Here is a 20546-nt window from a genome sequence, read left to right on the forward strand (position 1 = left end):
TTATTCTGTTTTGTTTTAGCTTTCAAAATATTGAAGCAATATGGTATAAAGAAATATTTTCAGACATCCTTATTTTTAAGGCTAATGAAGGTTTACTTGTACTTTTAGAAGTATTGTTCTCATCTGCGTAGGTATTAAATCCATGTTCTTGTTCTCATCTATTACAGGTGTTAAATCCATGTTCTTGTTAAATGTCGAGATTTCTGTTTGAATTTTTGAATTCAAATTGAAGTTTTGCTGTGATCTTTCTGCCAAGTTCCGTTTCAACTTTAACAAATAAATATAGCTCAGGTAATTCAATGTGCAGAATGACTCACTGTGCTGTAAAACTGTTTACGGTGACCTGATCTGAATTAGTTTTACAGTAATCCCTGTTGAATCTCTGCCTGTTGAAGCACAGCCATTTACTGTCTCGTCAGCCCAGACAGATTTTGCCCCCACGACAATTAGTGTTTCTGCAGCTAAACAGGCTAAGATACTCGGACCCGTTTCTTTGTAAGGAAATCTGCTTGGTAGCTGGATAAAGAAGGAGGCAGGTTAGACAGATTTAGTAATGACACAATTTTAACATAAGGGAATTTTTAGCTGGCTTTTGTGGAAAAAGAATCAGGAGGCTTGTCAGTATGTTATTTGGAAGCACTCAATGCATGGGTCATAAAAACACAGCACAAGGCACACTGAGGCTTGTGTACACTCCTCCCAGACTACAAGCTTCCATGTACTTGCAAGATTAGTTGCTGAAGGAAATATGTCTATACAAAAAACAAATTTCTGGTCTTTTTTTTTTTTTTTTTAATAGGAAAATGTGATCACTAGTTAAAATAACTGTCATTTAAAGATATGAGAGTAGTTCAGTATGCTTTGTACAATAAGTTCTTCTGAATACACTGTTGCAGTCTTCCTACATCCATTGGTTTTGTGAAGAGTACTCACTTTTAACAGAAAACTGTTTATCTGAAAAGCTGTTTATTTTATATTTTAAGTGTAAGGTGGAAATAAAAGAGTCAAATACAAGGCAGATACATCTATGGAAATATTTTGTAGCCTTTTTCAGTCTCCCTAGTGTAGTTGGAGAACAAAATTCTTTTTTCATCCTTTTGATTCCCACTCTTTGAGTAAACTCATTATTTACAAGAAAACAAGTATTTAAAGGGTTTCCATTTTAGTTAATTCCTCCTTTGATTTAAAGATGTCGACTCAGACATTTGGACACATAAGCTTCCTCCAGACCTTGATCCATTTGAGCTTTGTTACCTGATGCTTTTGCTTTCAGGTAGTTAGAAGCCGATTATTTGGATTCACTTAAAGAGACCAAAGACAGTTGACTTATGTGTAATTTGTTATCTTAATTTTTTTAATTTATTTTTTCTTTTCCTATGACTATCTTTGGCTTTTTTTTTCTGACCCTAAAATGTCACTTAGTTGGCAGGACTCCTCAAAAAAATAACCTACAGTGGTTCAGACATTATTTTGGCTATTTTCTCAAATATTGTAGATTGAATTCCCAAGACCCTGAAGGGAAGCACCCATTTTATCTCAGTACTTTTAATTTTCCTTATATTCTGTTCAGCAAAAGTTGTACTGTCAAATGCCTGGTTGCAAACTTTATTGGGAAAGTTGAATATAGGAGGCCAAATCCTTCATTGTCAGAAATGTCTTTTGAAACGAAACCTGAAAGCACGCTAGATAACAGTATAGCTCACTCTAGACATAAAGTTTTCTTTTGCTTGTTTGTTTCATGGAACGTAAAAGATTTCTTCTGAAATCACGCTGCTGGTATGATTTTAATTAAAAAAGGAACGTCCAAAAATATAGCGATGGGGCTACTAGTACAGCATGCTGTGATAAAAAACCTTTTATTCTTCTTAGATTTAAAAAATACGAGAATGGCTGACGAGCTGAGGGGTTTTTCCCCCGTAGCTGGCGGGTCCTGCCGGGCCGGGCTCTGCAGTCTGTACCCACCGCTGCTGAAGGACAGAGCCGGTGACGAGGTCGGTATATATAGCGCTCACTGTACGTGCATGAGCAAATCCTACTGAACCTTCCCTCCACAAAGTTACCGCGGGTCGGGGATGATCCCTGCCTGGCCAGGAGCCGCTTCACGTTCCCACCTTCACCCCGGGATCCGGGTGTTTCCCGACCCCACGGAGACTGCAGCATCTCAGGGCACACGCTCCTCCACCCGCGGCCTCCGCGGCGTGCGCTCTCCCAGCACCCCGCACGGTGAGGCCGTCTCCAACGCAGGAAACAGGTGGGCTGGTGGGCAGGACAAGCCCCCTCCCGCCAGGTCCTCATGAGCATTGCCGCACGTATCTATATGCGAGCCGCCGCGCCCTCTGAGCCTCGCCGGTAACTTTTTTGCCAGGCTTCGCACCGCCCGCCGCCACCGAGGGACCACCCAGAGTGGGGGGCTCAGGGTGGCAAACTTTCTGCCCAGATGGGCCAAGGCGGCAGCTTCGTCCTTCCTTTATCTTCAACATCACGTCCGCAGCTCCATCCTCCCTCGGGCGCGCCACGCGCAGCGGGGGGCGGTGCGGCGGAGCCCTGCGCTCGTTCCGGCAGCGGGCGCCGCTCCGCTTCGGCCCGCCCCGCTTCGGAGAGAGGGCGGCAGGCTCCGGCGGGCTCTGCTGCTGCTGCTGCCGGTGCCGCTGTCCCCGTCGCAGGAGGAGAAGGATGGAGCCGGGCAAGGAGCCCCGGGTGACCACAGGGGAGAAGCCCAGCGAACCTGAGCCCGCGGTTTCCTTCCAGGCCCGGCTGTGGAAGAACCTGCAGCTGGGGGGCAAGGGCCGGAGCGGCGGCGGGCGGGCAGCAACGGAACGCCGCACTGCGGAGCCCCTCGCCCCGCCGCCGCCGACCGGCGGCAAGGGGGACCTCCCGCCCGGCGCAAAGTGGAGCGGCTTCAAGCGGCGGCGGCAAGTGCTAGACCGCGTCTTTTCGTCCTCCCAGCCCAACCTATGCTGCTCGGCTGCCGAGCCGCTGGAGCCGGCCGGCGAGTCCGGCTCCGCCCTGCGCCGCCTGCGGGAGCACCTGCTGCCCCAGGGCAAGGGGCCGCCGCCCGGCCGCCGCCCGGAGCCTGCCGCTGGCTGTCAGGGGCCGGAGGGTGGCAGAGAGGGGCGCCGGCCCGGGGCGCACCTGTCCCACCAGAAGAGCTCCTCGCTGCCCAGCACCGCCTGCCTGGAGCAACTGCTGCAGGGCTCGACCGCCGCCGGCAGGATCCGGGAGCAGCGGACCGAGGACGGCGACAGCGGCGTGGTGAGTGCCAGCTCGCGGCGCTCCTCTGCGTACAGGGCCGGGGTGGGGAGGTTGGGCGGGAGGGGTGGTGATTCCCGGGGAGGGGAGAGGAGGCGGGAAGGTAGCTGAGGTAAGCAGAGGCGGGAGGGAGGGCGACCGCTGGGGAAGGGAGCTGAGGAGAGGGGAGGCGAGGGATGGGCACGGCTGAGTCTCAGCCTTCCTTCCGCTCGCTCGCTCTTGAGGAGTGTCCTGCGCCTAAGCGGGGAACGGCTCGGGGCCCGCCCGCATCCCGCGTCGGAGCCCTGCACTCCCCCAGCACGCCGTGACGGGCGGTGTGGCGGCCCCGAGCCGTGGGAACACCGCTGCTAGCGGTGCCCGTGCTCCGGTGCAGGAGCGACCTCCCTGAGACCTTCATTGCATAAACCATGCAGAGGAAAGGTGTCTCGGAGGAGGGAGTCAGGCTGCCCTCGCTCGCAAGCCTTTCCCCAGAGGCCGCCTCGCACGTCTGTGAGGGCCGTCTCTGCTGGTGTCTGCTCTTAACACGTGCAGCAGAGGCTTTTCCTCAGGTAACCTTGGCTTTTTTCCTTATTTGGTTATCCAAATTTGAATTATTATGTATTTTAATTTCTGCAAGACACACAAACGACCACTAGTACACATTTAATAGTCGGTATGTAATTAATTGGCAGTTATATACTGGGTACTGTCTCATGCAGCTGTCAGTTCAGTCTACAACACCATCATTCTGGTTGTTGGGAGAAGGCGGTAAACAAAGCTGTAACTCTTCCATCTGTCAGTTTTTAAATTACGTGGTGAAGCTACTGTTGATAGGGGCTGCTGAACCTTGGAATAAATTTACTGTGAGAAAAGTGCAAAACGTGAGTATTTTTGAAGCTTGTATAATTGTAAGCAGTCATCCACCTTTTTCACGAATAACTGACTCATGCTATATTATTATAAATTGTCTTATGTCATAACCAGGGAGAAATGAGTAGCTGAAGTAAAAGTCAGGCTCTGTGTGTTGTCAAAATAGGCTGTATAAATGCATTTGGCTGCTGTCAGAGCTACAATACTGATGCTTATGAAGAATTATAGTAGTTCTGCAGCGATTTGCAAATGTACCTTGAGGTTTGTGGTATTAATGTCCCTCTGCAGAATTCAAAGGAGTTTGTCTTTACAAACATGGGATGTAGACCTAACTTTATGTCATGGGGTTGCTTTGGTTATCATCACTGGCCTGACTGGAAACTACTGTGGTTATCCCTTGTATAACACTTGTAAAGGGTTTAGATCATTGCTTATTGAGGTGGGATTATTGTGACAGGTGTCTATAAAGTGGGCATTTACCTGCAGTAGAGAGTCCCTTCCTCCCCAAGCCCCTTGCTCACAAGAATGTATTGCACATTTTAAGTATTTAAGTATTATTGTTCGAGACTACAGGACATTATTTTGCTTTAAAGACTGCTGAATTTAACAATATGAAAATATGGGACTTTCTTCAGTGTTGTTCTGCTGTTGTGTTTAGTAAAGAATTGTAAACGTTTATTTACAAAACATGTCAAGTGTTTTTTAGTTGTGAGAGCATTACTCTTCTTTAGAACAAGGTACAGTCATAGCATTTGGAAAGACTACTGCTAGATCAAATCGAAATGGTACCCAGGGTTTCTAACACTTGTTTTTAATTGGCAGGATTATGACTGGTTCCTCCAAGTGGTTTCTAGTATTAATTTAGGCTGTGCTTGCATACCAAATATGCTGGTTTTGATATTAAATAAAGCTTGTTTGTGTGTTGGTGAAGTTTGCAGAGCTGATGATTGAGTTTGTTTCAGAGGGATGATCTGAAACAGAATAGCTTTTCTGCTATTTCATAATAAGCACATTCACTGCTTTTCTCAACTCTGAAGTGTAATCTCACTTGGGTTATTAAATCTAGTTTAATTCACCAGCTTCATTGAGTTATAGGATAGTTGGGGAAATAAGACTCCAACTATAAAGCACTGTTGATTGTCTTCAAGTATGCCTGGTACTCTTCAGTGATCTGTTAACAGAGCAAGTACCTTCCACTGTGAGCAGCTGGAGTTTCCAGTTCAGTGTACTTCAGGAGCCAAGTCTTGCATGCTTATGGGCTGCACCCCAGGGCAGTAAAGTCCCTGGCTAACCTCAATTATGGCATTTACACCCCTCTAAGGATTTGGGATTACATGTCTGGTAGCATGCGCTTGGAATAACTTGCATTTTTCAAATCCAAGTTTTACTTACAGCATGTGCTGGTTTTAACAACTGCAGGGAACCAAACTCCAAAGCCACTCCCTTTCCCCCTGCGCCTTCTGAAAATGGAGGGACAATAAGAAGAGATTATGAGTTAAAATAGTAATTTATTAAAATCACAATGACCACAGCAGTACTGTATCGAGAAAAGTATACAAAAAGAGGGTGTCCCACCCAGGAAAGGGCACTTATCACTGGGAACAAAAGAAAAAATGCTTCTCAAAACAGTGCCTGGTATGGTCTCCAGACAAAGGCAATATGGCCATGAGAGCTCCGGTGGCTTAATGGTCTCACCTCCCTGGCCCAGTCTGTAAAGAACAAATAAGGAGGGCAAGCAAACCTCCCAGAAGCTTGCACCATGCTGCCGCCTCAGACCGCTCCAATGGTTAGGTTCTGCACAGCCTTCTCTGGTCCGGCCACCACTCACTAGGTTCTGCTGGGGCTTGGGCTCTGAATGGCTCAGCTGAGCTTGGCTCTGTGCCGCCACTATTCTCTCTCCTTTGTTCTAATTTTCTCTGGAGCAGTTGTCTCGGACTCGGCATTGCTGTCCTTCAGCACATCTTAAAGCCACAGCTTAAAGGAATGGGAAGGGGACTGACAGTGGTGAAGAGGGGCTGGGTCCACCTGGCTGATCCCAATACCTTCTCCCTAGAGAGAGCCAGACAAGATGGTGCACTTCCCTGCCTGCTCCTTGGCTTTTCCTGCTGGGACTGCACCCCCAGTGATAATGTGTCTGGTATGGAATAAACAGTGTTAAAAGCTCCATCCCATTTTCTCTGTAACCTGGACAGAGCAGCACACACTTACAGCAGTGTCTGGATTTTCATTGTCCTTCATTGCAGCCTTACATGTCCAAAGATAAAAATAATTGTATAACAGAATCATAAAAATGAGATTAGATTACCTAAAAGTAAATCAACATAAAATTGCAACTTTCTTTAAAATGTATTTTAAATTTGATTGAAATAGAGAGCAAACAGATGCTACTGCCTCTTTTGGATCAAGACAGTTGAATTTTTTAGCAAATCTGCACACAAAAAGATGTACTACATATTTTAAGGGAGATGGCGGAGAGAAATAAAATCCCGCAATAAGTCAATTTTTTTGTGCTTTTAGGCTGAAATCGGTGAAAAGGAGCATATGTCAGTGGATGGGAAGACTTAAAATGGAAGATTTTATCTTGGAATGCAATTTTTTGGCATAATCAAGCAATTTAAATTTAATTTGAACTCATTAAAATGCGGTACAGCACTATTGCATTGGGTATGGACAGTCTAGCAGAGACCTAGTTTTTGCAGCTTCTGTTGCATTGAATAGGGTTAGTATCTTGGTTTGAGTAGAGCTGCACACTTAAAAGTGTATGTAGTCTTATGCAAACAATACCTATTAGATCTGAGCACTAAATACTAACCTAGTTCTTTGCTGAAGACTGAATACTTCTTGGAGCTGTCTGTGAATATATTTGGAAAGGGCATTATACGTATTTATTGGCAGGAAACTTAGGTTTCTTTTAAACAGTAACTGAAGTGTAAGTGTGTGTTTTTAGGACAAAGAAATGAACACATGCAATTATACACCATCCTTCTTCCAGTTTCCAAAGACTATGTGACAAGTTTCCTTGGGCGAACTTTTCATAACTTTCCATATGGCAGCCAATCATGGTCATGTAGCTGAGAGCCACATGTGTCCTGCATCCTTGAAGGACTGAGATGATGGTGATGGATGCCTCCTGGGGTGTCCCCTGGACAGGAGATGACAAGAACACTCCAGGAGGAATGCTTCACAATGCTTCCAGTGTCTTTATGTGGTGCCATGGCCCAAGGCAGTGAGGCAAGGGTTTTTCCACTTGTTCCTTTTAATTTTCATTTCTGTGCCAGCTGGAGCTTGAATTTATCTGACAGTGCCTGTGCCAGCATGGCCTTTCTCTTGAGTGTGAGACATAGCTTTGCATGAAAAGTTTTACGTCACTTGTGTTTTGTCATAGCAATTTAGTAAAAACCAGGAGGGTGTAAATACCCCTGTTTCTTGAGATTTGCAGTGATAAAGACCCTGCAAGCATTTCACTGTCTTAATTGGAGAACATGGGTCTGGGCATGTGTCATACTGAATCAACAGTGAACATGAAGAGGGCTTAGGAAGAGGGTTTCTTTCTAAGAGAGAACTCTTTGGGCACCTCTCTCCATTGTGTTTTCTTGCAAGATAATGATCTGATAACAACAAATTTTGTGACTTCTTAGAATGTGTCTGGGTTGATCCATTGCACTGAAAGAGTGGACAGGTTCTTAACTCTTTCCCCCAGTGTTTCCAATTTTGTGAGTGACTATGTGAATAAATTGGAGATGTGGGAGAGCACTGGGGGATGGCTAGGGCTGCTGCTCAACCTCTAGGCTCTTAGCCATAAGAAACCAAGCTTCATTAATTTTGTGACACATGGAACTATTTGTTTCATTAATAAGCAGGGATTGGAAAACAGTGGTGTAGAATATGTAATACAGACTGATGAGAGATGAGATGAAGTGAGAAACTGGAGATGCAATCAGATACAGGGTCTCTCCTACTCTTACAAATAGTGGGTAGTTATTGGTCAATAAAGTTGATGTAAGAGGGTGAACTGTGTGGCAGAAGAGGAGGATCTGCAGAAAAAAGGGGAGTTTAGTGAGCTGGGGTGTATGAGGAGAGGTTGCACTTTCAGGACAAAGAGCATTGCCTTGTACTGAGATGCTGGGAAAGAGAAAGGAAATCGTAGTGAGTAGAACAGAGTACCAGTTGAGCTGTGAGGAAGCCTGAAGAGAGGGGATTTTGAATTTAGTGTGCAGTGGGATGCAGAGACAATGAAAACCAGAGTGGCATACCATGCATGTTTCTCTGCCTATACCAGAATAAATCTATAACTGGTTTAGAGCCATTTGAGTCAGTGAAGTTACATAAGGGAAAAATTTGGCTTGTTTTTTATAGTTGGTGTACATCACAGGGAATGATCTAGCCAATGAAGGAAAAAGAACAAGAAAAGACAAAAGGCTGAAATGTCAATGAAAAGCTATACAGATAATGTCACCCAAGAGGATCTTAATTGCTACTTTAGTTAATTTCACTGAGAAGGATGAAGGCGGTGGGAAATTTTGGAAACTGCTGACTGTCAAGGATTAATTACCTTTTCCTGACATAATGCCGGTACAAAACAGAAAGAACTGGAGAGAACTAATTTGCACAGATATTTGGAGCATGATTTGAGAGCAGCATAATTCTGAAAATTAAAAGGGCAATATTTTAGAAATCAGGAGAATGCTTGTTTTTAGGGATGTGGTCACTGACACACAGGGAATGAGTAGATGAAAAAATGTTTAGGCTGGATCAGAAGACCATGGAGCTTAGTAAATTACACAGAAATAGCCACTAGGAGAAAAAGCTGTTGCTAAAGTTTGTTTCTTATAAGAAAGCTGTTGAAGCTGATTAAGGCTGTATGTTTCTCATAACAAGAGTTTAATTAGACATCTGATTTTGTCAAGGGATGTTCTGCTGTCGTGGGTTCGGTTTGAAACCGGGCAGAAACACCAATGTAGTGTAGTGGTTTGGTCCAAAATACTCATTACTGTTTATCTGCTGTGAGATAAGAAGTAGGAGAAATGCAAAGAAGGCACCAAATTTGAAAGAATATAAAGAAGTTTATTAACAGACCTAAAAGAAGGGAGAAAAGAAAAAAAAATTTTACCGCCTTCAGAACTCTCCTCCTCCCCCCACCTTCCTCCCTTCTCCCACTGACAACGTAAAAAGACAACCTTTAAGATGTTCAGTCTGTTTACCACTTCCATAATAACCTTGTTCAGTCCATTAAGAAAGAGAAGTGTCTTCTTGCTCATGCTATGAAAACATTATCACAACGAGACAGCCGCCCACTTCCAAATATTGTTCAGTCCATTTAGGAAGAGGAGTCTCTCTGCCTGCGTGTGAGTCCTTTCCCCCGACTTGCAGCTTTTCCCGCAACTGCTTTCGAGGGTCCACTCTTGAACTTTTTTTTTTGGGGTACCATTTTAAGGTTGAGCCGTTCAGAAACAAAAACAGAGGCCCTTCTCCTCCCCTGGGAGCAAAGGGTCTTCATCATCTTCATCGTTAGGACTATCTCTGGGAGCATCTCTAGGAACTGAGGTTTTCTCCTTTCTCGTTTGGAGCAAAAAGTCCTCATCTGGTCCATCTCTCCCTGTCCAAACTTCTCATGAAATTACAGCTGCGTCAGCATCTGCCTATCTCGGTGCAGGTGCTTTTGCTTACAAGCTGAACACCCCCATATCTTCATGAAATTACAACGGGATACTCTGATATATCATAGCTTCACAACAGAATTTCAGCTTTAAGCATCTCCTCTCTCTCTTCCCTCAGGTTTTCAGCTCTTCACAGCAGTAAAAGGGTTAATCTCACCTCGGCCTTGCAGCTTTGCAGCTGGAATGTTGAATTTTTCTTATCGCAGTGGAGAGGGGGGAGAGCCGAGCCGCTCCGGCTGCCCACGGCAAGGCAGTGGGGGGGGTTCCATGGCTGGAACAGGTCCATGGCTCCAGGATGGCCGTGGCCCGGCCCGGCCTGGCCCAAGCAGGGCCTGGCCGGGCCCGCTGGCCCCCACACGGGGCCCGCAGCCACCTGTGCCAGCGCCGGAAACGAGAGAGAGCTTGGAGGGGGAGTTTGTCTATTCTTAAATGTGGATCACAGAGGTGTTCACAACTTTAAGTGGCTTAGAGAATTGTCCATATTCAAGCTGGCCAGCTGATAGGTTCTGTCAGTTCCCAGAGGAAGCTGTAAGCACCCCTTAGCAAGGACATCCCTTCCGGGACTATGCTTGCTAACCTATGACATCTGCATTGCCCTATTTTTTCATGGTATTAATCTCTAATACAAGGTTAATCTTTCAGCCATTTGAGATGTATTTATCTCTTTCTTGTGGTCTGTCTGTATCTGATCAGACTGTTCATCTACAGTATTTTAATACAGTGTACATATATTACTGGAATAGAAATCAAAATATGGCACAATAAAGTTGTATTTAATTATATCTTGAATGACCTCTGCTGAATTAACTAAAGAACTGCAGACTTTTCAAAGTGAGCTATATGGTTTTTCAGAATTGGCCAGTTTGCATTTATCCTAGTGTGAAATAATTAGATATTTTAAAGTGAACTAATAGCAGCTGTTGACTTATTGTTTATCTATAACCTCATTTAAACCTTTCTTCTTCTTCTTCTTCTCACCCTTTGCATTTACTGTTCATATATAAAGGTGTTCATAGTAAAATCATATTGAGAATAACAGATGTTTGGAGGATAGGAATTGCAACAGTCCTTGCACTGAAAGATCAAAAAAATGCTTATTTGGTACAAGTGACTCTGCTGTGAAGTATTTAAGGTTCACGGGTTCTATATGGATTTCAAGTGACTGTCAAAACTCTTACTTCAGTGTACTTCGTGTGTGTGTTTCATAACCTACTGACCTGTGCTGAACTTTTAAAATTTAAAAATACAAATACCTAATCTTGGTTATAGCATTACACTTTTTTTCCCCCCAAGAAATGCTGAAAAACGTTCCTTCCCTCTTTTTGAAATGTTGAATGCAGAGAATTAGTCACACTAGTAAGACTTACCATCAGTTGCTGTATTTTTGCAAAGAGAATTACTTTCTAGTGTTTTAAAAAAATACGACAAAAACAGTTTTAAAACTGCCACTATGTCATTTAGCACCCAGCTTTATAGGAAGTTCTAAGTTAACTGGTTTGTCTTGGGTTATGTGCTAATAAATGAATAGATCCAAGTATCCTTTTTTTGTTGTTTTTACTTTTTGAATAAATTGCCTGTCTTGGCAAGATGACTGAGTACTCCAGTGATCTGAAGATTCAATTTGCCTTTTCGTCTCTAATCTTGCCATCTATCCTAGATCTTGGATATTACAAGTGTTACCTTCTAGGGAATTTTAAGAGGGTAGCTATAATGTAAGCCCTGAAGCTTTTAAGTTTAAAAAAGAAATATTTTCTCTTCCTTGTAAAAGAAGGCAGAATTACTCCAATTTTTATCTATGGTAGACTTAATTTATCAAAATGACACATTATACCACCTTTAGTCCGATATGGAGGGTCTTTTAATGTGATGTTTGTTCTGTTCAGTCTATGTTCCATTCAGTGTATTTCTGTAATGGTGAACTGATGACAAACCATAGCAAGTGCATCAAAAATGATCTGTCTGTATTTTTGTATGTTGAAGTTTTATGGGGTAGGTGATTGTGCTGGTTTGAAGTTAAACTAGGAGGAGCAATTAACCCCACACAAATACCTTGTGAGAGATTTCAAGTCAGAGTTACAATTTAATAGGAAGATCACAATAAAGGCAGAAAGTACAGAAACAGTGGCATAAACTGGCAAAGTCAGAGTACAACCTGTCCCTTGTTGATCAGGGGTGGTGGTTGTAGTTCAATTAAGCAGTTTCTGCAGTGCTGTTGAAATGATGGTTTTGGTCTTGTCGAAAGAGTGGTCCTGTGGAAATTTGGGTCCCCCCTCTGGATGCCCATTGGTGGTGGTGGTTCTCGCAGTCCCAAAACCCCGGTTATGTACGGTCACATTCAGGCAGGAATGTTCACTACCTTCTCCAGAGTGGGGAATTTCACAGTGGAATGATATCATTCTCTGAGTCATGGGATATTTTGCAGAGTCCTTTATGTCCTAGGTTGGTACAGCTGCCCTTTGGGGCTGTTGAGCCATTATGGTCCATTGGCAGAGATGACAGCCTTAGGCTGCTGGGTGCAGTTATCACAGCTGAGTCAATATGTGAAGACAAAGAAACGCTGCCCTGCCACTCAGGGTTTAACACCCAGTTTGCAGCCTGGTGGGTGGGGTGTGCACTGAGCAGCTGTTGCAAAATGATCCACCATCAACAGTTCATCAGGAATAATGTAGATGGCTGTGGAATACATAGTTTGGCTATTCCCATATGGGCATTCTTTCTTGTGTAACCAGAACAGTGATTCATACCTTGCCAGCAAGCCAAAGGTTTCATACTTTAAAGGCTTAGGAGCCGTGATATACCACCACTGTCAAAGCATCTAGTTTTGAAAGGATCAGACTCAGTGTGAGAAATGAGATGTGAGATCTGGGGATTTTTGTCAGTAAAGGCATCTCATGTTTCATATGAGTGACTTTTTTGGTGAGGAGGAAGACTGTGTCTTATCAAATAATTAACAAGGATGGTGAGGAGTCTTGTTCCTTTGTGCTCTGCTTGGATGGTGCTGATTTGCTTTTCTTTGTATCTTTTGACCAAATAAAATCACATAATTACAGCGTGGATTGTGTTGGACGGATCTGAAGGATCATTTTAGTGGCTTGTAAGATGAGGGGTATAAGTACTGTTACATGGATAATTTGACACAGAGGGATTGTTTTTTCATAATTAGGATCATACATCCTGTAACATATTGAATTAGCAGGATTAGAATGTATCAAGTTGTCCTAGTTTTGGACAAGGACAGAATTAATTTTTTCGCAGTTCCCATGAGGGTTTGTAGCTTGGAGCCTTGCAGGCACCTCTGGGTTGTTGTGCTACACCATTCATATCATCTCAGTGGGCAGGAGTAAGGGATTTACACTTCTGCAAAGAAAGGAGACGTGGCTTTGGCTGGAAGAATAAGGCACCACATGGAGGATTGCTGCCACTTTGTTCCTTTTTTCTGGGGAGCAAGCAGTGACCGCAGTGGTGGGGCGGCTCCAGCTGTGACTGTGGTGCAGTCACATCGGGTTGAACTCAGCGGTCATTTTCTATGTAAGTCACCCTCTCCTATAGTGTTGTTACTAGTACTGTTACTGTTCTGTTTGTTTTGTTATCAGATTGCTGTTTTGCAGTAAATTGTTATCTCAATCTATCTCTGCCTTTTGTTCCTCTCTAACTGGATGCACGAGGCTTAACTTCCAGCTGGGTTTAAACTAATGTTTAAACTGAAGGTTGAGATAACAGTAAGTCTGTTCAGAGCCTGTTGGAAACAACTTTGACATAAGCATTTGTTGTGTTAGGTACTGAGCCCCCTGGTTACAATGTTGCTTGGTCCATGCATGTGGGTGTGGTAGGTAACTCATACATTTCTGTTTTTGTTCCTCAAGGTGCTCTTTTTCAGAATGGGGAGAGGGATCAGGATGGCTTTGTTGCCGTACTGCGTGATATCATAATGCATGACATGGTAACGTCAAGGGCAATGAGGGTCATTAGGGACGTGTGTTCAGTGTTGCTCTTCTGCCTGGGCCTGGGGTGGTACCTCTGCGAATTCATTAGTAGTTGTACCCAGTTTGGGGGGAGGAACAGGGGAAGATAATGCAGTAGCCTATGGGCCAGTTAGGACAGGACAAGATGTAAAAACATGTTCTACAGTGCAGCCAGGGAGAATGGCCCTTCCTGGATCTCTGGTAAAAATTACCCACAGAGACTCAGCGGTGACCCTGGGGTTTCTGGAGCTGGGGATACAAAGGATCTGGCCTGCTAACCCCAACTAAAAATGAGATCCTTGCAGTTTATTGAAATGGTTTGAGCTGCTTCAGAAGTGATTTGTACGAAAACATAGCTCCTCGTGGCATCCTGACTGGCAGTGCTGGGCTGGATGTTCAAAGGGAAATTCCCTTACACACATCATGCCACTGATACTACATGGAGTAAGTGGATTGCTCTGACCACCCAGTGAGCTCAAACAGGAAACCACCATTGCTCAGAGATCTTGGAAATTATTGCGAACTGCCCCAAAGGTGAAAATTTTGGTTTGTTATCAGGAGAGGAGAAGGAAAAGATGATATGTGCTGAGGATGCCCCACCATATAATCAACTACCAGAAAATGAAAAGCAATATGCTCTATTGTAGGAGTACCTTGAAAATAGAAAGCTACATTATGGAGTCCTACACGGCAAATCACAGAAGCTATGGAGGGACAAGATAGATCAAGGCAGGTTGCAGAGCTGAAAGCCATCCAGCTGGCTTTAGATATTGCTGAATGAGAGAAATGGCCAGTACTCTACCTCTGCACTGACTTGTGGATGATAGTAAATGCACTGTGGGAGTGGCTGGACCAATGGAAAAAGACCAAGTGGCAGCACAGAGGTAAACCCATCTGGGCTGATGAATTATGGCGAGGCATCATTGACCAGGAAGAGAAGTTCGCTGTAAAAGTACATCATGTAGGTGCACACACACCCAGGAGTCAGGCTACTGAAATGCATCACAACAATGGACAGGTGGATTGGGCTGCCAAGATTAAAGTGTCTTGGGTGCATCTGGACTGGCAGCATAAGGGTGAATTGTTTCTTGCATGGAGGGCCTCGGGTTATCAGGAAAGGGAGGCAAAACAGAGATGGGCTTGTGATCAAGGAGTAGACTTAACAATGGACATTGTGTCCCAGGTTATCCATAACTGTGAAACATTTGCTGCAATCAAGCAGGCCAGGCAGGTAAAGCCCCTGTGGTATGGTGGGTGAGGGTTGAAATATAAGGAGGCCTGGCAGATTAATTACATCACACTCCCACAAACCTGCCAAGGCAATTGTTAAATGCTTACAATGGTGTAACAAGCCACTGGATGGCTGGAGATGTACCCTGTGTCTCACACCACTGCCTGGAACACCATCTTGGGCCTTGCAGAGCAAGTCCTGTACTGACAGAAAGGACCGAGCTGGACAATGAAACTAATTTTAAAAATGTCTTACAGAGACACCAGAGCCAGAGAGCACGGTATTGTGGATATCATATTCCCTGTCATGCAGCACCCTATGGGAAAGTTGAATGAGACAATGAGTTAAAAACCACACTGAAAGCAATGGGTGGTGAGACCTTCACACATTGGGATCTATGTTTAGCGAAGGGCACCTGGTTAGTTAACACTAGAGGCTCTTCCACTTCAGCTGGCCCTGCCCAATCAAAACCTCCACATACTGTAGAAGGGGATAAGTTCTCATGGTACATATAAGAAATGTAGGGAAAACAGTTTTGATTAGTTCTGCCTTCCATCCAGTGGATTGTTTTTGCTCAAAGATGTGGGTGCACTTGGTGGATAATGCAGAGGGTCATGGAAAGACGATGTGTACCTCAAGGAGATTTGATTCTTGGTTGAGAACAGTCTGTAATGTTGCATTGTATATGTAATATTGATTATTGACTCTACCACTATGTGCCATAACTACTATGGACAGTATGTGGGTGGGAGATGCTGGAGTGGTTCTTGGAAAATATTTTTACAGTTGATATCTTGCTACCTGCTTCTGACCTTAATGAGTTTGGTTGTTTTTTATAGTACAAAGTGAACTCTCTATAATATTTTCATGTTATCATTTAGCAAGACAAAGCCAATAAGAATAAAGAACTTTGTTTTTTTAATGAATACTTACAATTTATTCTGGTAAATCCTACCAGAAGCTTTGACTCAGAGATTTCTGAAGTAGGAACAGGTTGAGTCACCATTTTTTGATGTGCTAATGCAACACAAAGAGTTATTTCTGTCTTTGAAAATTTTAAGTAGACAAGATTTAGTAAGGAAAAGCAATAAACTACAGAGGAAATCCTGACAGTAAGCAAGACCAAGATTTCTGACAAAAGAAAGTGCAAAGAAGAGCAGGGAAGGTAAAAATGGTATTGATAGAAACTTGGTAATGTTGAGACGGGGGCCTATGTGTGCAGCTTTAGGAGAGCTCCTGCTGGTTGTCCTGAAGGATTTGAAGGAGATAGTGGAAAAAAAAGAAAAATTCCAAAAGCAAAACCAATTGAAATAAGCTTATGGCTTCACTTTGACCTATACCATGCTTGAGCAAGCAGCAGAAATCTGCAGGATTTATTTTACCAGTGAATGAGACAGCCAATCTAGCAATGCAGGATTTTTTTGCAGTGTAGGATACGTACATAAAGACAGGAGATTGATTTCTGTCTACTGTAATCTATTCAGAATCTAGGTTCCAGAAATAAATGAAGGAATTTATAGGAAAATGAGAGACTGCTTGTTTTTAATTGACGGGAAAACAGGAAGAGTCTGTGTTTTAATAGCAAATAGTATAATTTATCATTTAATTCTGGAAAATTGATAAAATTGAAAATTCTGCAATACCTTTCAGTAGTATGCATTATTAAATCCTGGAAGAAATTTCTGGAAGAAATAGAAAAAAGGACTCCAGTACTTGAAGGTAAATGTCTAAAAATAAGTATGTGGTATTAGAAATGAATAGATTGGAACACATTTAGACTAACAAATTTGATACGATAGACTCAAGAAAAAGGTATGTACCCTAAACTTCAGTCAGCTGTTTTAAAAAAAAAAACCTTCTTCAGAAATGTGCCTTCTCACAACTGCTACTGCTAAAATCTGATATTGTCAAAACATAAAATAAGTTAGAAGAAATGAGAGCTATTTTGCACATTTTTGTACAGATAAATACAAAGGATTCCAAACATGGCAATGCTTTTATTGTTTAAAAAAGACGTTTAGAACTTTGTTATGCAAATAATGTTTTCATATGAGTAACTAATTACTACTTGGCATTGACTTTCCTTTGTTGAAAGTGTGAACTCAAAACGCTTTTCAAGTATTTTCTTTTTGTTTGTTTTTTAAGGTAAATGTATAGAAAAACAAAAGAAAGGAAAAACCGTAAGCTTTAAAGGAGATTTTTTTTCTTAATTCTTACATTAATATTTTAAAAAGAAACCTTCAGAAGAACAAGCAGCAAAATCAAGGGATTCAAATGATCCCCTGGTAGTTAGACTTTCATGAGACATTTGGTACCCTGAAGACTGGGACATTTTTGGAGTAATATAAACAGATATTTGTCATATTGGAAGTTCCTCTTTAATTTTCAGACTGCTTTTATCTGCCTGAATTCCTGTTTCTATTTGCTCAGATCTTTCTGAGCTTATTTGAAGGTCACAGCTGATGTTGATCAGCCAGACCAAAGTAGGAAGTCAGATTGCTGTGCGGAATGTGAATGGCAGAACTTGTGCCTGCTTTGCTTTCAAGACAGACATCATTCAGACAGTGTTGGGAGTATACTTGTAAAATTTAATTCCACTGGCTCATGCTAATCTTAGGGTTTTTTGCCTACAAGATAAATGAAAGTATTTACCTTGGCTGTAGAACTGAATGAGAGAAGATGTGGTGTGTGAAGGAAGAAATTCTGTTACGAACATGTATGTATACATGTGTGCTTCCAGAAGTATTCTTGGGGCTTTAAGGAAATGTAGGAAGAAAAAGCCTTGAAAAAAAGAGTGTGGTTTTAATGGGTTAGTTGAAGTAATCGCATGATCTGCCTCAGATGAGAGCCTGTGTGAACTTTTCTGTCAGAATATTCCTCCTCATCATAAGTAACTTAATAATTTAATAATTGTTTCTCTGTTTGGTGTATAGGAGGCTTTTTATTTATTTTAAAAATACTCTTCTCCTGCACTTTTCCTGTGCTGTGGTAAATCTATTTGGTTTGTGTAGGTTCCAGCAACATTAAGGCTCTTCTGTTAATAGGTAATGGATTTCTGTGGGAGGGATGCTAATTCACGTGCTGGGAAATCTGCTGGGAAACTACCTGAAATCATTTCACCAAGTCTTGTCTTTCTGCTTCTATGGTAATACTATACTTTTCTGATCAATGTCATGGTGGTAAAGGCAATTTAGTTATTAAACATCAACATCTTTATTGAGTATTGTAGCTTCAACAATAAGGATATTGGCTTGGGTTAACCAGCATAAGTACTGCTGCAGGTTCTCTTGGCAGTTTATCCAGCTGGGGCTAAATTTAGCTCCACAGCTGAGCTACATAGGTAGCTTGAAGTAAATCTCAGCCAGCTGCAGCCACCAAGGTGCATGATACCAAAAACCGTACCATTTTGGCCAATATTAGGAGGCATGATTCTGCTTTTGGAAAACTGTACAGCTTACGGTTTAAATGATAATAAATGCTGCACTTTGCAGTGTTGCATCATCCAAAATGAAGTGCAGTACAAATTTGCTTCATTAGGTGGAACAGAATTTCAAAAATAGCCATCTTTCCTTAAAGGAGCAAAGTCTTCCACTGTAGAAATTTTAATTTATGGCTTTGACCTCAGCCTAATATTATGTACATATTTAAACAGGTACATAATTTTAATAATAATAAACAATAATTTTCCTCATGCAGTACGAGTGAGTACTTTTGTACCATTTGAACTTGGAAACTAGATAACCTAATGACCGCTTTACTAACTAACCTAACCTGTTCAGATTTATTCCATTGAGACATTTTTTGCTCTTCCACATGCAGATTTTTTTTTTTAAATAATTAAACAAGTGTGCGTGTGCATTCTTATCACAGAATCATCTAGGCTGGAAAAGACCTTTGAGGTCATCAAGTCTAACTGTCCTGGGTTGCAGTGTATTCTATTACCATCCCCATCAGCCGTTGAAATCAGGTGGGGCAGTGTTTCCTTGCCCCCTCCCCCCAGACTATCTTGCTGTTAATGGCCCATCAATGCCCTGCCACATGACTCAGAGATAATTCCCTCTGGACTATCTTCTGTTAATGAGCCCAATCAACACCTGGCCTCATGACTCATTACCCCATTGTGAGATGCTCCACCCAGAGGGAGGAACCAAGCATCCCAGCGTGGATATAAGATGAGGCTGAACACCAGAGACAAGGCCTTTCCACTGGATTTCCAGAGGACAGGAGCTACACAGCCACCACTGGACCTTCTGAGGAAGAGCAGACCCTCTTTTCTACAGGATCACCACTTCAGAGGACTGCAGCCACCATTCTAGCAGACTGCTACCACCACGCACAGCAGGGACTCAGGTTGTATCTTGACTGTCAGTTTGAACCAGTGTTTTCTTTTAGGTTTTTTTCTTTCCTTTTCTTTAACTTCCCATTAAATTGTTATTCTGACTTGGTGCCTCCCACTGGTTTGTTTTCAAACTAGTACACTAACCTACAACCCAACACCACTTTGTCAACTAGACCATGGCACTGTGTGCCATGTCCAGTCTTTTCTTAAACACCTGCAGGGACTGAGACTCCACCACCTCCCTGGGCAGCCCATTCCAATGCCCCATCACTCTTTCTGTGAAGAACTTCCTAATGACAAACCTAAACCTTCCCTGGTGCAGCTTACTGACTGTGTCCTCTTGCCCTAAGACTGTATCCTCTTGTCCTATTGTTTACAAGCAGAAGTATGCGTAAGGTGTTTGTCATTTGTGTACATCACTGCTACGACAAAAGAAACTTGAGGTTTCACTTGCACTTCAGTAACATGGCATTAGGAAGTTTGTGTCTCTTCTCAGTGGCAGTTTCATGGTTTTATCAGTTATTTTCTGTGCTGCTGTCAAACTCTGAATCTGAATATCTTTTGTGCAATCACAAAGGGAAATGGTTTATCACAGAACTGAGGAGTAAAAATGTATGCCCCGTGCAATGGCAGGAGAGCAGTGTCACATACCACCAGGATTCTCTGCCTTACACAACGGCATTTGCTGATGCTATTGTGTAATTTAAGTGTCTGTGTTTCATGTGTGTACTGTGTTTATTAATAATAATAATAAGGGGATTTGCTTAAAGAATGAGGACATTCTGGCAAATCCTTATTCTGTTTGGGAGAAGTGTTCTGTTCGCCAGTAACATTTTAATGTATCTCAGGTGTAGCGGAGGAGATGACAGCAGCATATTGTCCTGAAATGTAAATTAATATATTAAAAATACACAGTTGCGTTGCATTTAGTGGTAAAATAGTGCCTCACCTTGCAAATGGAGAAACTGATTAACTTGTTTCTGGATGAGGGACAAGTGACATAACTTTAAAATTGCCTACATTCAGAGGTTTTGTGGACAGTGACACTCCAAATGCTCTGGGTAATTGGACATGGAATTAGAAGGTTGCTTTTTCTGTATGTCCCTGAGCAGATGGCCCTTTGGATGAAGGCAGAGGACTCTTGCAATAGCCTTCTTAAATTGAACAAGGAGCAGGAATAAGAGCGTGGCTGTCTGCCGCTAAGAAAGTGGATCTTGTGAGGAGAAACTATGTTAAATAGGCAGGTTTTAAACACAGTC

At 42.8% G+C, this 20546-nt stretch overlaps 1 protein-coding gene across 1 annotated transcript in view; it reads left to right on the plus strand.

Moving 5' to 3' along the window:
* Positions 1 to 2658: 2658 nt before the first annotated feature.
* MCTP1 (multiple C2 and transmembrane domain containing 1) overlaps positions 2659 to 20546 on the plus strand; it is a gene marked incomplete at its 3' end in the record, with an annotated part of 236492 nt that continues 218604 nt past the window's right edge. The window contains exon 1 of the mRNA XM_082302006.1: positions 2659 to 3252. Within this exon, the coding sequence (XP_082158132.1) occupies positions 2674 to 3252 (579 nt within the window). The 5' untranslated portion in view covers positions 2659 to 2673. The remainder of the gene's footprint in view (positions 3253 to 20546) is intronic.

The sequence above is a fragment of the Coloeus monedula genome (genome assembly GCF_965178545.1).
Source record: "Coloeus monedula genome assembly, chromosome: Z".
NCBI lineage: Eukaryota > Metazoa > Chordata > Aves > Passeriformes > Corvidae > Coloeus > Coloeus monedula.